General features: G+C 40.5%; 1 protein-coding gene across 4 annotated transcripts in view; it reads left to right on the forward strand.

Moving 5' to 3' along the window:
• The first annotated feature begins 4,573 nt into the window (after positions 1–4,573).
• The window catches only part of TMEM47 (transmembrane protein 47), an 80,484-nt gene continuing 67,781 nt past the window's right edge, over positions 4,574–17,276 (forward strand). For all 4 annotated transcript variants that reach the window (XR_009155489.1, XR_009155490.1, XM_058186395.1 and 1 more), the window contains exon 1: positions 4,574–4,967. Coding sequence is in view for 2 of the 4 variants with exons in the window: in XM_058186395.1 (XP_058042378.1) it covers positions 4,742–4,967 (226 nt within the window). In the remaining 2 variants the exon portion in view is untranslated. The remainder of the gene's footprint in view (positions 4,968–17,276) is intronic.

The raw sequence follows: 17,276 nt of genomic DNA on the forward strand, positions 1-17,276 counted from the left end.
ACCGCCCTTCTCCCGAAGGACTCAGGGCGGTGTACAGGCATAATAAAACCGACAATACAATATACAAGTTTAAAATACGATTTAAAAAACTTATTTTAAATTAGCCCAATGATTAAAATTTACCATACTAAGAAAACCCCATTTAAAATTAATAAATTTAAACATTAAAATCCCAATTTAAGCCAGCCCTGCGCGGATAAAAAGATGAGTCTTGAGTTCGCGACGGAATGTCCGAAGGTCAGGTATTTGACGTAGACCTGGGGGAAGTTCGTTCCAGAGTGTGGGAGCCCCCACAGAGAAGGCCCTTCCCCTGGGGGCCGCCAGCCGACATTGTTTGGCGGACGGCACCCTGAGAAGTCCCTCTCTATGGGAGCGTACGGGTCGGTGGGAGGCGTGTGGTAACAGCAGGCGGTCCCGTAAGTACCCAGGTCCTAAGCCATGGAGCGATTTAAAGGTCATAACCAACACCTTAAAGTGCACCCGGAAGGCCACAGGCAGCCAGTGCAGTCTGCGCAGGAGCGGTGTTACATGGGAGCTAGCGTAGCTCCCTCTATCACCCGCGCAGCTGCATTCTGGACTAACTGAAGCCTCCGAGCGCACTTCAAGGGGAGCCCCATGTAGAGAGCATTACAGTAATCCAAGCGAGAGGTAACGAGCGCATGAGTGACTGTGCATAAGGCATCCCGATCAAGGAAGGCGCAACTGCGAACCAGGCGAACCTGGTGGAAGGCCCTCCTGGAGACGGCCGTCAAATGGTCTTCAAGCGACAGCCGATCATCCAGGAGGACACCCAAGTTGCGCACCCTATCCTTTGGGGCCAGTAACTGCCTCCAACAGCCAGCCGCGGCTGCAGCTGACTGAATCGGGTGCCGCATCCACAGCCACTCCGTCTTGGAGGATTAAGCTTGAGCCTGTTTCTCCCCATCCAGACCCGTACAGCTTCCAAACACCGGGACAGCACTTGACAACTTCATTGGGGTGGTCTGGGGTGGAAAAGTACAGCTGGGTGTCATCAGCGTACTGCTGGTATCTCACCCGAAACCACTGATGATCTCACCCAACGGCTTCATGTAGATGTTGAACAGCAGGGCGAGAGAATCGACCCTGTGGGACCCCACAAGTGAGGCCCCTCGCGGTCGACCTCTGCCCCCTGTCAACACCGTCTGCGACCGGTCGAGAGATAGGAGGAGAACCACCGATATACGGTGCCTCCCACTCCCAATCCCCCAACCGCGCAGCAGGATACCATGATCGATGGTATCGAACGCCGCTGAGAGGTCTAATAGGACCAGGGCAGAGGAATATCCCCTGTCCCTGGCCCTCCAGAGATCATCCACCAATGCGACCAAAGCTGTCTCCGTGCTGTATCCGGGTCGGAAGCCGGACTGGAACAGGTCTAGATAGACATCTTCATCCAGGTGTTGGGGCAGCTGTCGCGCCACGGCACTCTACAACCTTCGCAACAAAGCGAAGGTTGGAGACTGGACGATAATTACCCAAAATAGCTGGGTCCAAAGAGGGCTTCTTAAGGAGGGGTCTCACCACCGCCTCTTTCAAGGCGGCAGGGAAAACCCCATCCAACAAAGAAGCGTTGATAATCCTCTGGAGCCAGCCTCGTGTCACCGCCTGAGTGGCCAGTACCAGCCAGGAAGGACACGGGTCCAGTAAACATGTCGTGCCGTGAAGCCTCCCCAACAACCTGTCCACGTCCTCGGGAGCCACAGGGTCAAACTCATCCCAAATGTGCTCAACAAGACGTGCCTCCTCTCCCTCGCTTGGATCATCCCAAATTCGGTCCAGACCGTCCCTCAGCTGAGCGATTTTATCGTATAGATAACCACTAAACTCCTCGGCTCGTCCCTGCAAAGGGTCATCCCGCACCTCCTGATGTAGGAGAGAGCGGGTCACCCGAAACAGGGCGGCCGGGCGGTTATCTGCCGACGCAATGAGGGTGGAGGCGTAGGAGCGCCTCGCTTCCCTCATTGCCACTAGGTAGGTCCTAGAATAGGTCCTAACTAGTGTCCGATCAGCTTCGGAGCGACTGGACCTCCAGGTGCTCTCTAGGCGTCTTCTCCGGCGTTTCATCTCCCTCAGCCCCTCGGAGAACCAAGGGGCCGGACGAGATCTACGCCGGGTCAGAGGCCGCAAAGGCGCGACACGGTCCAGGGCCCCGGCCCGCTCCCAGGCCACGACCAGTTCCTCAGTCGTGCCGTGGGCCAGATCCTCAGGGAATGGCCCAAGCTCCGTCTGGAACCTCTCAGGGTCCATCAGGCGCCTGGGACGGAACCACTGTATAGGTTCCGTCTCCCTGCGGTGGTGAATGGCGGTTCGGAAGTCTAGGCGAAGGAGAAAATGATCCGACCATGACATTGGTTCTGTTACTAAATCGTCTAATAACAGATCATTTAACCACTGTCCAGAGATATAAATCAGATCCAGCATGCCTCCCCCCATGTGCGTAGGGCCATCATTTACTTAAAATAATGAATTAATTAAAATAATTAATTATTTTATTTAATTATTTAAAATAATGCATTAATGCAAATGACCATTAAAATGATTTACAAAACCACACAGTAAAATAGATTAAAGTTCTATAATGTCCAAAATTCAAGCAAGCAGATAGTAACTGTAAAATTTAGGAGAACATGAAATGGACAACAGGATGCATGATCACGATGCCTTAAAATATTGCAAGAAAGATTCATACTGTATGCCAATTATGAGATGAGAATCGATCCTGCTAGCACGCATGCACCAAAAATTCTGGATTGTTGATACAATGACTGTGATTTTATTTGTAGCTAATAGTAGACAGTAACTGCCTTAGCAAATACCACTTTTCTGTTTATACAAAGTATATGAAATAATGGGTATCCAATTGGGGACCTTCAGTGCAAATGCAGAATTGTTCCAATTGTTCAATCTTAATAGTTCCATCCAGTATTGCATCTATTATCTTAACTGTATCATCTTAGTCACAAATGTCACCTGATAGAAGTGCACAGATTGCAGGGACTTTTGCACCATGCAAAAGTAAAAAAAATGGATCCAGGTTACAATGATTTCTTGATGCAAATAGATTTAATCTGTGATTGTGCAGTTCCATGAGGACCTTTGTCTAAAATTCCTATTTTTGCCTCATACTTTGGCACAAAATTGTAAGGGTTGTGGTTGTGGTGGTTTATTACATAGCCAGCTAAACTCTGTAATATAATGGTGGTTTTATTTATACTCTGTTTAAACGTCATTTGGATTGATACTATGAGGTTCTCTGTCTCATATCTTCAGTCTTGTGTCTTTTTGACATTTGAATCTGTATTTAAATAATGGATGCATGTGGACACTATATAAAACAGTGGGGAAATCAAGGGGATCAATCATTGATCATTAAAAGGTTCTGGCGACCAGGCAACTCAGCTGGGATTGTCAGAACCCTTTAAAAGCATTTTTTTCTATAATCCCTTCAGCTGAAGAGGCTGTAAAAAATGCTTTTAAAAGGTTCTGGCGATCAGGCAACTCAGCTGGGATCATCAGAACCCTTTAAAAACTTTTAAAAGGCTCCTCTGGCAATCCCAGTTGAGTTGCCTGATCATCAGAGGCTTTTAAAAGCATTTTTTCTATAACCTCTTCAGCCGAAGAGGTTGTAAAAAGTGCTTTTAAAAGTAAAAAAAAAAGTTGGTCACGACCACCCAGTCACATTACCCTCAGCATCAAGCCACACTCACAGAACCAGTAGTAACAAATTATATATTTCACCCCTGGATCAATGTCTTAAATCAGTGCCCATTCCCCAACCTTTTAAGCACCAGGGACCAGTTCTGTGGAGAGTATTTTTTTTGTGGACCAGGGGGCGTGGTTCACATGTGGGCCTTGGATCCCATGCATGCGGGGATGGGACTTCACCCGGCCTGGCTCCTGATAGGCTGCACACTGGTGCCTTGGCCATGAACCAAGGATTGGGAACCAAGGATTGGGGACCCCCCCTTAAATCATTTTGTGTTTCATGGAAAATAAAAAAGTCAGATCATGATTTTAAGCATGCACTCCATACTGACAAACACATGCTCTATTTTCAGATCTATTCTATGTAAAATTAATTTCAAGAATCTGACATTTATCAGAAGCACCAGTTTAGCTTCCTTCTCTCTCCAGATGAGAGTTGCTTTCACAGAAGGTTGAACAGAGTCCCCAGACTCAACTCCAGAAGCATGTCAAGTGCTTCTAAATCCACCAAACTACATCTACTAAGAAGAGCAGCACGGGGGGAAAGTGATCGACGCTATCCTACGCGCTCTTAGTCTCGCAGGACTCAAGCGCAGCCAGAAATGCATTGCTGTCAAAAGTTGGGGATTGGCCAAACGTCCTTGGGAAGGGACCGAAGAGGGAGCTTTTGGCAAGAAAAACGTATTTTCGCCATTCGAAGAAGATCCTGCTCGGGACTGCTAGAAGTTTCTCACCTTTTTCCCCCTGAAGGAAACCCTGAGAACGACGTCTACCTCTCGAGGCTGCCCTCGTGCCACTCGTCCCGCCCCTTCCCCAGAGGGGGTGAAAAGATGGGAGGAGTGATGTGGTGGGTCGAGCCGGGCGGTGCGATCCACGAACTGGCGACTAGAGAAAGCGGACGCCTCCTTTTCTGCCGCCACCATCGCCGCACCTGATCGGCTGGGGCTGGTGGAGCAGAAGCCGCCTCCTTTCCTCTGGCTCCAGCAGGTCGCCAGGCTACCCGAATCGCTTCCCCATGGCTTCAACTGGCAGTGGCGTGGAGGAGGTTCGCGTCTCGGTGTTGACCCCGCTTAAGCTGGTGGGGCTGGTATGCATCTTCCTGGCATTGTGTCTGGATCTGGGAGCCGTACTGAGCCCGGCCTGGGTGACGGCCAATCACCAATCTTATCTGTCCCTCTGGGAGTCCTGCAACAAACTCGGCAACCCGGAGACCTGGCGCTGCAAAACTACCTTGAACAGCGGTGAGAGAGACCCCGTTAAATCCAGATTGCTTTGGGTGGCTCCCCATTCTTCCCCTCCGGCACCCCAAGCCCTAGTCTTTCGGACCCCACCCAATTCAGCAGCGCTCCCCCTCCGACGCCTGGCTGCGGTCACCTTTCCTGCTGCCGCTGCCGGGGTGGCCCCACCCCGGCATCTTCTTCCCCTCCCTTCTTCGCTTTTACCTCTAATCCTTACTTCTAACTCTTGTCTTCTCTCAGAAATGACTCTCCCCACGCGCTCTTCTCGCAATCTCTTTCTTCCCAAGGAGCTGTTCCTCCCACCTTTTAGCACACGCCCAAGCTTCCCGCTGCTCGGATGGGCTTCCATAGCTCCGCTGGCTGTTATGACCCTCTGCAAGCTTCCTCTTTACCCCGCCATTCGGCTCCAGCACTCGGTTGCTAGCCTTGCAAATTACCGGCGCAGCATCGCCTGTTTGGCAAGACCTTCTTCATTGGGTAGCCAGTTTAGAATTAGGTCTGACTTTGACACGAACACACCTTTCTTGACATTATGGCTGAAGTCTTGGGATTCGAAAAATTCTTCTCTCATCCCAGATCCTACATAGGATACGCCCTTTATTTAATGAAGCAATTACTTTATTTTTGTTTAAGTATTATTAAACAATCTTACCTTACTTCCTAACCAACTTCCCTAAACTCAATTTTCTATTCTAATCCTCTAGTGCTTCCTTCTGGATTTAGGGTTTCTGTCTTCTTATTTTTTCAGCAGTTCTCCCATCTTTATAGCTCCAAGTGAAACGGGGAAAAACCACATTTTTAAAAAAACGGATACTTTTGGAAAACATCTGCTTAAATAGATTTACTATATCATATAATCTAATAATATAGCATACTCTCTTTGTCTCAGAAATAAAAATGTTGAAGAGATTTTGAGGGGAAAAATAAAGTTTGCAAATCCTTTATATCAGGCGATCATTTGAAATACTTCATTTGCATATTTAATTATGGAATGTGTTTGAATCCTGTCTGATCAAGTGTGCAGGTCTTTGAAACAATATTTGGCTGTTATTTCAATTCAGGTCAGCGTTTGTACCTAGCACCTGTTTAACAATTCCTAAACCAACTGAAGGCAAAGTTTTGGCATTCAGCTTCCTTATGTAGCCAACATAAAGTCATATTTGATGGTTTTTTTCTGTCCATGTATGACCTCTTCTGTGCCTCATTTCTCAGTATTCTCTCCCTCCCTCACCCCCTCTCTCTGTGTGTATCTGTCTCTGTCTTTGTTGGCTGATTAGTATTTCTCGTATAATATTTTCTTCAGGGCATCCATGGGTGGAGGGAGAAGTAGGGGGACTGTCCCAGTGTAAAATCTCTGCCGTTTCAAAGGGTAAGGTTGATTTCTTCTCCCCTTCAACCAAATACATGGTTTGCTCAGTCCGCAAAACTGTAGTTTGGATTGTTTTTAATTTTCCACCGTATACAACAATTTTCATAATTTTTGAAAATATTTAGAAGTTAAATTGTAACCCATATTTAGTAAGTCTAACTCATGAGTTATCCTTAAGTCTCATTTTATTTAAAACCACATCATTATACAATAAAATATGGGTTTCCTATTGGTCCAAATATGTATCTTACATTTTGTTCTGGCACAAATGGAAATTCTTTGCATTGTTCTAAAGAATTTTGCTTGGAAACTATATTGGGAGTCATTTTCTTTTATTTATATCTGTCACTAGGCCCAAAACATTTGGTCTGAGGTGTCTTTCTATTGGGTCCATAAGAATATACATATATTTGAAAGAGGTATCTTGTACAGTTACTGGGGAGCCAACTTTGTATGAAAGGGGGTTTTTTCTTTTCTTTCTTCTCTCTCTCTCCCTCACTTTCTTGCCCTAGTCTACCCCAACACTGAAATTTATGTAGGAATGTTATCCCAGACATCTCCTTAGCAACAGGGTTTCTTTGCCCCATTTTTTCTCTCCTAAATAATATCCCCTTGATTGCACAAATCTTTCAAAAGAATTGGTTGCAAATGTGGTGGGGAGGGACTGAGTTTCAAATCTAGCATTCCTTTTCCATCCCCCATATTCTTTTCTTATCTTTAAATAGATTAGTAAAAGCTAAATAGTGATTAATAGAGTGTTAGGAAATGTTTTATTTCCTAACTGCTTCTGATAATCATCCACCTTTTTAGCTGAGGAACTGAAGGTGGTAGCTATGGGTGGTAGATACAGTTATGGGCTCATTCCAATTTTTCAGAATCTGAAATTCTCTTAAGTTATATTGTGGAATGATTGTACTTATGTTTGTTTTGTTTTTAACATATCCTAGGATTTACAAGTTATTAGGAATGAATATTGAAGCTAATTGAATAAAACTGTTCATTGTATTTTGGCTGAAAGTCAGGCTTTGATAGCACTGTACAATCTGTGAATCTGCTCAGTTGACACATCCACATGCATATACGCATATGCTCACCCTTCAAGGACACTAAATCCTGTCTATGTATTGGTAAAGATTCTTATTGCGCTTGGTGAGTAATGGTTCAGGTCCATTATGCTTCATTAGGTTAGTTTACATTGATGCTTATTCTTCATTATTACATATTCTATTTTCTCATCCCCCTTCCTGCACAGCCTATTTTGCATATCAAACCTCTTTCCAGGAAGACATTGTAAGTTGTATAACAATTGGATATGCTGGAAAGGAGCAGAGGTTTTCTGTGAAAATGCTTTTTAATTAAGGCACAGAAGCAAGCAATATTGTGAGTGGAAAAACAGAACCAACCACAGGGCTCTACCTTAAAATATTTGCTTTGTTTTCTCTTGAAAAACAGCAGCACAAAGGACATTATCAAGGATAGGAATACACTAGAGCCTGCTAAAGCATATCAAAGCTTTAATTGGAAAAAAATCCTCTCTTAATTAAACTTGAAGCCCTGATTGCTCACAGAGAGGGCAAATCCATTGTTTTGAATCAGAAATGGTTTTTGTCCAGGTTTGCAATTCTCTAAGTAATAAACTCTGATTTTACAGGGTTTTTTTATAATGCAGACTGCACATCAGTATATTTCTATTAATACAGAAGAGGTGGTTGTGTATATGCTTTAGAAGTTTAAATAATTTAGGAGAAGACCAGTTATAGTTTATTTTCCTGAGAGTAAGAATGACCTATTGCTGGCACTGGTGGATAGGAATATTTGATAGATTAGTAAAAAATACAATCCCATTTTAATATACCATTTAAAACAAGAAAAATATACCAAAAGGTTTTGATGAAAATCATGTATCTTTTAATTCAGAGCAGCCTCTTGATACCTGTGAACTATAACTGTAAATGAAAATCACTAATTAGGATTTGATGCAATTGAGAGCAATAAGATTGTCCACAGGATCCATTCCTATGTTACAATTGAATGCCTGTACATTTTCTTTCTTGCAGCATTTAAAATGTACATAATGTAGTCTGGGTAGCATAATTGTACAACACTGTTAAATCCTACGGTGCAGAATCCTACATTTCTGAGTGATGCTTAGTGTCTTATATTATACATCAGCTATCCAAACTTTGATGTATCAAGAATAATTACAATGATTAAATGTGGTCTTTCCAGAAACGATTATTTTGGTGTAAATACATATAAAAAGTCTATAGTATGCTAAACTGACAGCATAAAATATGCAATAATAAACAATAATAAATAGTATGATAACTTTTTATAATACATTGTTATTTGGAGTGGGTTATCTTGTGTGTTATTGTACAATGTTTATGCAGCATTTAGATTTCTAGAAATACATTTCTTATTTTTAAGAAGTTGTACTGTGCAAACATATATCAATGAATACTTTAAATGTGGTAAATTAAAAAAATCTTAATTATTTTTGATTAATCATTGCAGCCAATTATTTCTTTAAAATAGTGGAATGTGAAATATTTCAGATTCAACTTTCATGGGTATTATAATACAACATGGATTATACCTGTTGGTATAAGTTTCTGTAAGTTTCTGTTTGTATGTGTATTTATGAAAAAGATTTTATATTTTAAATACCTGATCTATTATAAAGTAGGTATTTATACATCACTCTGATTTTTACCATTCATAGTTAGCAGGAATCCTTGTTTTACATGAGACCCATTACACAAAAGCAAAATTGATAATACAAAGCAGTTCCCTTCTCGATGAATAGATGGCAATGGATGGCAATGGATATTTGCAAATAGCTCAGCAAGACTGGTAGTCACTCTACATTGCTCTTTCCTGCTTACTGTAAAAATCTTAAAAAATGTAAATTAAATTTTGTTAAGGCTGAAATATAATACCTAGGAAAAACAGAGTTAATATAAAAAACCCCAAAGCATCTGCTATATTTAATTTTAATTTTTATAGTTTTTTTAAAAAGCTTTCTAGAGCATAGTATATGTGTGCGCACGCACACACATATACACAAATGCACAAAAACACACACACACATTCCCATATACATGCCTAAATCAATCAATTTGATGGTATGAAATGTACTGTATGATGGTTTTTGCGCTGAAGGCCATGGACTGTAATCTATAATGCTGGTCTAGTGAGGTAGATTTTTCTCATCTTTCCAGTCTAGGACTGAAGGAAAGTCAACAGCTCCAGTTTGTCTAGCCAGCTTCTTTATTTAAGATAGGATTAGACTTTGATATCTCTCCATTTGTAGTACAACAAAGAACTGCCAAACTATTGTTTTTTGTTAATGATATATATATATATATATATATATATATATATATATATATATATATATATATATATATATATATATATATATATATATATATATATAGGTCTTTGGTTATTCGTGTTTTCTCCCACGTAAAATTAGAAGTGTCTTGGCGACGTTTCGACAAAGTCTCATTCGTCATCTTCAGGCTTCAGCTTCGTGTTCCTAGAAGCATGAAGCTGAAGCCTGAAGATGACGAATGAGACTTTGTATATATATATGTATATATATATATATATATATATATATATATATATATATATATATATATATATATATATATATATATATATGTGTGTGTGTGTGTGTGTGTGTGTGTGTGTGTGTGTGTGTGTGTGTGTGTGTGTGTGTGTATGTATGTATGTACATACATACATATATATATATATATATATATATATATATATATATATATATATATATATATATATATAGATCTTTGTTTATTCGGGTTTTCCCCCGTGTAAAATTAGAAGTACCTTGGCGACGTTTCGACAAAGTCTCATTCATCATCTTCAGGCTTCAGCTTTGTGCTTCTAAAGCTGAAGCCTGAAGATGACGAATGAGACTTTGTCAAACGTCGCCAAGACACTTCTAATTTTATGTGAGAAAACCCCAAATAACTAAAGACCTATATATATATATATATATATATATATATATATATATATATATATATATATATATATATATATGTGTGTGTGTGTGTGTGTGTGTGTGTGTGTGTGTGTGTGTATATGTGTATATATTTGTGGATGTGTGTGTGTATGTGTGTGTGTATGTATGTATGTATGTATGTATGTACATACATACATACATACATACATACATACATACATATATATATATATATATATATATATATATATATATATATATAGATCTTTGGTTATTCGGGTTTTCTCCCGCGTAAAATTGGAAGTGTCTTGGCGACGTTTCGACAAAGTCTCATTCATCATCTTCAGGCTTCAGCTTCGTGCTTCTGGGAGCAATGTGTGATTGCAGCTGTTTCTTCCTTTTTAACTGCTAGTGGGGGTTTGAACTGATTGGGTGGGAGCTTGGCTGTGCTCTGATTGGATGAGGGTTTTTTGTGCTCTGATTGGCTGGGGTGTGTGTCCTGTTTGGGTGGGGGCTTGGTTGTGCTCAGATTAGTCTGAATTGCAGGGGGATTTGAGCTGGTGAGCTGCATTGCTGTTGTTTGGCTTCGTGGTCGTGGTCATGCTACATCTTCATAGTGGGTATCAATCTGCTGCATGTATGGATTGGAGGGGTTTGAAATGGCTAATGTTGCAGCTGCGGTCTGGCTTCTGGTCCTTGGTCGTGCTTCATGATCAGTGTGGGTTTGGGTCTGCTTTCTGGGTGGATGTGTGGTGGTGACATCCTGTGTGGCCCTCGTGAGTGTGGGTCTGGTGTCATTCCTCATGTTAGGGACTCATTTGTCAATAAGGGCGGGTTTCCAAATGGCTGGTAGGCGGGAGGTATCATCTCATTTGTTCATGCTGTGTGGGCGTTTTTCTATCTCGATGGCTTCTCTGATTATTCTGTTGTTAAAGTGTTCAGTTTTGGCGATAGTTCTGGTCTTTTTAAAGTCAATATCGTGTCCTGTGGCTTTAAGGTGTTGGAACAGGGAAGAAGTTGGTTCCTCTTTTTTGACTGAGTTCTTGTGTTCTTCAATGCGTGCACTTATTCTTCTGTTGGTTTGTCCAATGTATGTGGTGGGGCAGGCGGTGCATGGGATTTCATATACTCCTTGATTTTCTAACTCAATTTTGTCTTTGGGGTTTCTTAGGATGGTGGATATTTTTTGGTTTGTGCAGAATGCTGTCTTGATGTTGTGTTTGTGGAAGATCTTGCTGATTCTGTCTGTGGTGCCTTTTATATATGGGAGGAGGGCTGTGCCGTTTTCTTGTTCTCTGTCTTGGATTTTAGTGGGGGGTTCTTTTTGGATTAGTTTGGTAATCTTATTTCTCTGGAATCCATTGGATGTTAGTATGTTAATGAGAGTGTGTAGTTCGGTTTTTAGGTGTTGTTCGTCAGCTAAGCGTTTTGTTCTGGAGATGAGTGTCTTGGCTACGGAGTTGATCTGTGCTGGGTGGTGGTGTGAGAGTGAGTGCAGATAGCGGTTTGTGTGTGTTTACTTCTGGTAGATGGTGTGTCCTAGGGAGCCATTGGGTTTCCTGTAGACTAAGACATCTAGGAAGGGAAGTTGGTTGTTAACTTCTGTTTCCATGGTGAACTGTATTTTGGGGTGTAGGCTATTGAGGTGTGTGAGGAAGTTGTCAAGTTTTTCTTTCCCGTGTGGCCAGATTATGATGGTGTCGTCTACGTATCTGAGGCAGAGTTTGGGTTTCTGATCAGATTTTTCTAGAGCTTGGGTTTCAAAGTGTTCCATGTAGAGGTTGGCAATGACAGGTGAGAGGGGTGATCCCATGGGTGCTCCTTCTATTTGTTTGTATTTTTGTCCGTTGTAGATGAAGTATGTGTTGGATAGGCAGTGGTTGGTCAGATCTAGGATGTGCTTGGGGGGGGTTATATTTGTTTTGGATAGCTGTCAAGGCTTCTTTGACACCCACTATGAAGATGTAGCACGACCACGAATCCAAACAACAGCAATGCAGCTCACCAGCTCAAATCCCCCTGCAACTCAGACTAATCTGAGCACAACCAAGCCCCCACCCAAACAGGACACATCCCCATCCAATCAGAGCACAAAAAAAGCCCCATCCAATCAGAGCACAGCCAAGCTCCCACCCAATCAGTTCAAACCCCCACTAACAGTTAAAAAGGAAGAAACAGCTGCAATCACACATTGCTCCCAGAAGCACGAAGCTGAAGCCTGAAGATGACGAATGAGACTTAGTCGAAACATCGCCAAGACACTTCCAATTTTACGTGGGAGAAAACCCGAATAACCAAAGACCTACATATATATATATATATATACACACACATATATATACATATATATATACACACACACACACTCTTAAAATTGCAAAAAATCCCAATTTTGTACCATGCACAAAATAATGTAACATTTGTAAGATTGCTTACTCTCTTTAGTCCAAAAAAAGTAAACTAAATATGGCTTTTTGAATTTTTTTAACCTCTCACTGCTAGTTGGGTATAAAGACTATATATAGCAGGAGTCCCCAACTTCTGGTCCATGGACTCGCACTGGTCCCAGGCATGCCAGAAACTGGGTAGGGCAAACAAGTGAAGCCCTATCTGTATGATGCAAGTAGCACACAAAACCATGCCCCCTCATGTCCATGAAAAAACCTCTCTCCATGGAACCAGTCCCTGGTGCCAAAAAGTTGGGGGAGGCTGATATATATAGCACCTGGGAAAAAGATGTTGAGACTCCAGAAAGAGTGCAGAAAAGAGCAACGAAGATGACTAGGGAACTGGAGGGTAGTACATATGAAGGACTGTTGAAGGAATTGGGTATGTCCAATTTAATTAAAAGAAGGGTTGGGGTGACATGATAGCAGTGTTCCAATATCCAAGGGGCTGTCTTAAAGAAGAAGAGATCAACTTACTCTCCAAAGCACCAAAAGGCAGGACAAGAAGCAATGGATTGAAACTAATCAAGGAGAGAGCCAACCTAGAACTTAGGAGAAATTTCCTTTCAATTAAAATAATGGGTTGAACAACTCCCCTCCAAAAGTTGTAGGTGCTCCAACACTGGAGTTTTTAAGAAGAGATTGGAGAACAATTTGTATGAAATGGTATAGGATTTTCTGCTTCAGAAGGTGGTTGGACTAGAAGACCTCCAAGGTCTCTTCTAACTCTGTTGTTCTGTTATGAAGTATCCTGACCTGCATTTGTGTCATCAGCTAGAGGGAATTACTTGATGAGCTTATAAAAATGTTCAGAGGAAAAAATAGGAAAAAAAAGTAATACCAATGGTTGTTATTAGTATCTCTAATCAAGAAAACCAAGGTTAGAAAACTCTAGAGTCAATGATAACTTGGCTTTTATTGGTAAATTAAGGAATGTAGATACTGATCAGCAGTTGTTGTAGTCCTGAGTATCACTGTGAAATGTTATGCGATGGCACAAGCAAATCATCCCTGTCATCATCAGGATCATCACCACCATCATCTCCAATGCCCAAAGTTCATTTCAGCAAGATCTCTCAAGATTTTGCTCAAGTCTCCCAGAGTCTTCCTATATAAGATTATTATACATGGCTTATCAGATTTAGAAAACTGGTAATTTTTATTATTATTTGAGGGAGCATCAGATAGATGCCATAACATTCATAAGTACTATATTGCCGACTTCTGAAAAGTGGTATAACTGTATTTCTTGATCCAATGAATAAATACAGTATATACACACATAGGAGTAAGAGATGCAGGAACTTCCTGTGGTTTTTTGCACTGAAAATATTTAACGCTAAGCTCCAGCATAATTTTGAGAGAATATACTGTAAGCAGTGCTTTGCTGGACTGGACCCCTGGTCTATCTAGTCCAACAATCTATTCTCACAGCGACTACCAACTAGTCCACTTGTCTCCCAGCAGAAGGTCTTCATAGTTAGTTACACTGCCATCAAGGTTATAGCCATTCTCCCATGACATCCATGTACGTCCAACCTTTCCTTAAAACCAATCAAGCTAGAAGCTAGCACTACTTTGGATAAAAATTTCCAAAGTCAGTTTCATTGGGTGACCATTGGCTCTATTATTCTGGAAAGGAGAAAACAGTTTTTCCTTGTCCACTTTATAAAACCATGCATTGTTATGTACACCTCAATCATAGCTTCTCATTCTACTCCTTTCTGTATTAAAAATGCCCACAGTTGATACCTTCATTGAACAGTTGACATTTAATCCAAGATCTAGTCACAATTTTTATCTAATGATTAAGAAGAAAGAATGAATAATCAATTACAACAATAGTACCTTCTTCAAATTAAGTAATTATCTTTTACAAATTCAGTCCCTTAGAATGAACAGCATAGGACCATCACTGCTCAGTCCTTCAGGGTTCAAAGCTATTCTTCATTTTCCCATTATAAAGAAAATTGCTCTCTCATAGCATTCATAAGAAAATGTACAACCATGGTTATGGTTTGGTTACACAAACCTTTGAAGCAGTTCAGATTACAGTTTTAAAGAGCTTGCTCCAAGTATTCCAATGGGCCTCCAACCACATGATAAAATTAGAATCTTCATTAATATTCCTAGGGTACAGTATGTGACTCTGCAGATAAAATGGTGCATCCAGATATAGTTATCTAATAATGTTCTGATAGCAAATTATCTCATCTTACACACAACTGCATGTTCTTTTAGAATTAAGTGATCTTGACAGATATAAAATATTGTGACTTTTGATCTTATTATCCAATCTTGCTTAGTTAAGAAAGAGATTGGTTAGATTTAAAACAATATGTTCAACATTTTGTGGTATACTATGTGTCTGTTTGGGAGCTAATTCTTCAGGAGAATACTTAGGAAATATACTTTGCCAATTCCATTAGTGAATCTTCATCCTTGCTTGATTTAATGTTTTGCATTTCTCAGTTTCAGTAGCAAGATTTCCAGTGACTCCAGTTCAGATATGACTTTGGCCAAACTCCTTAGAGAAAACAGAAACAGTTTTTTATGCAACAGTTCTTGGGCAATGCTTTGTTGTATTATGTGCCCTATTGCAGTAACAGGATAAGGCAGAGTGATTAACGTGGAGGGTGGAGCTAGTAGTGAGATGCTGTAATGCTAGTTTTGTCATTTTAACAAAGGCAACAAGAACCTATGAATGACTATCATACTAACTTAATAATTAGGCTTCTGATGTACAGTCATGATAGACTAGATGAAGAGATAAGCTTCCTCTTTTTAGATGGCAGACTGGCAGATATATCAAAAAAGAATTGCAAAATATTTTGTAGTTTCTACCACTACAGCATGATTGTCTAGCAATCTTGATAATGTTTTTTTTCTTTGACCCAATTTGCTTCCCCCTCTTTTTTAATTCATTTCTTACTGTTTTAATTCCCTTTGCTCTTTCCTAATTAGCATCTACTCTTTTATAATTGTTTCAGACTATGTATCTCTTGCACATGTTGTACATCTCCCTGGATTGTTCATTTTTGGCTGTTTTTTATTCAGAAACAATTAAACTACTTGAAAGCATATTTTTAACAAATAGAGGAATCTTCAGTGAAGTGTATACCAAAATAATTTATTTTGTTGGAATTGCTGCTGTGTAGCAGTTAAAATTTTAATGCCTCCTACACCTTTAAATACTTTTTAATTGGACTTCCAGAGTTTAAAAGATGCTTTTATTGCTAGTGATAATATAACTAGACTAAATATTTTATGCAGTTTATATTTAGAACCAAGTAGATAGTAACCTTGACTCACATTGTGTTTTATCTTTTGCAAAAAGATGATACAATATGATTTCTCTTCATATTAAGTCATAAAAGAGATTTGCAGCATCATATTATTTTATATAACTTTGCTTTCTTCAGTAACATAAGGAATGGGGATTATTGAATCGTAACAGGTGACATTCTGCAGTAATCCCAACAACTTTTCATAAATGAATCTAATATCTAATCAATGCATATAATATGAATTCAAATCAGTCTAATGAACATTTTTCAGTTGTACTGATTATGATATGGTAAAATTGTATTTCACTGAAAACAATGGGATTGAGGAAGTGAACTGACAGGAAAAACTTTGGTCACATATCCATGCTCCATATGTGGACAGTGGAAGGCAGAGGCTAAAAATAAAATAGAACACAATAGAACAGAACAGAATAGAATTTTTTTATTGGCCAAGTGAGATTGGACACACAAGGAATTTGTCTCTGATAACATAAGCTCTCAGTGTACATACAAACAACAAAAGTGATAGGTGATAGATCATAAAGCATAGTTGCCATTAATCATAAGATACAAAAACAATCATCATCATAAGATACCAAGAGGAAAAGGTAGTAGGAAAGATGAGAAGATGAGTGAAAAAGAGAAATGAGAAGATGAGGAAGATGAAAAGAATAATATAGAGCTTACTACATGGATAAATATCTTTAGGCCTAAGACAGTGTTATGGGAATTACCTTATTTTTCAGAGTATAAAATACACGTCCCCCCAAAAAAAGTGGATGGAAAAGTCTGTGCATCTTATACAACAAGTATTGTGGGGGGAGGGAGTTGGTGCAGTGCTAAACAGGTGTTCTAGAATGAGCCACGGTTGTGAATGGGTTGTAACGGTGGCGGTGAACAGACCATGGCGAATGGGCAGCGGAGAATGGGTGCAGCCAAACAGGCCCCAGTGAATGGGCAAACAGGCAGTGGCAGTAAATGGACCGTGGTGAAGGGCTGCGGTGAACGGACCAGATGAATACCCGATGGATGCTGGGAAGCAGAGGCAGATTTTTTTCCATGTTTTCCTCCCCAAAAGCTAGATGCGTCTTATAGACGAAAAAATACGGTATATGTTCAGCAGAGTGATGGCAATGGAAAAAACTATTTTTGTGTCTTGTTGTTTTGGCATGCAATGCCCTATAGCAGTGTTCTAAGAAGAGAAATTGTGAA

Source organism: Ahaetulla prasina, chromosome 5 (genome assembly GCF_028640845.1).
Source record: "Ahaetulla prasina isolate Xishuangbanna chromosome 5, ASM2864084v1, whole genome shotgun sequence".
NCBI classification, from domain to species: domain Eukaryota; kingdom Metazoa; phylum Chordata; class Lepidosauria; order Squamata; family Colubridae; genus Ahaetulla; species Ahaetulla prasina.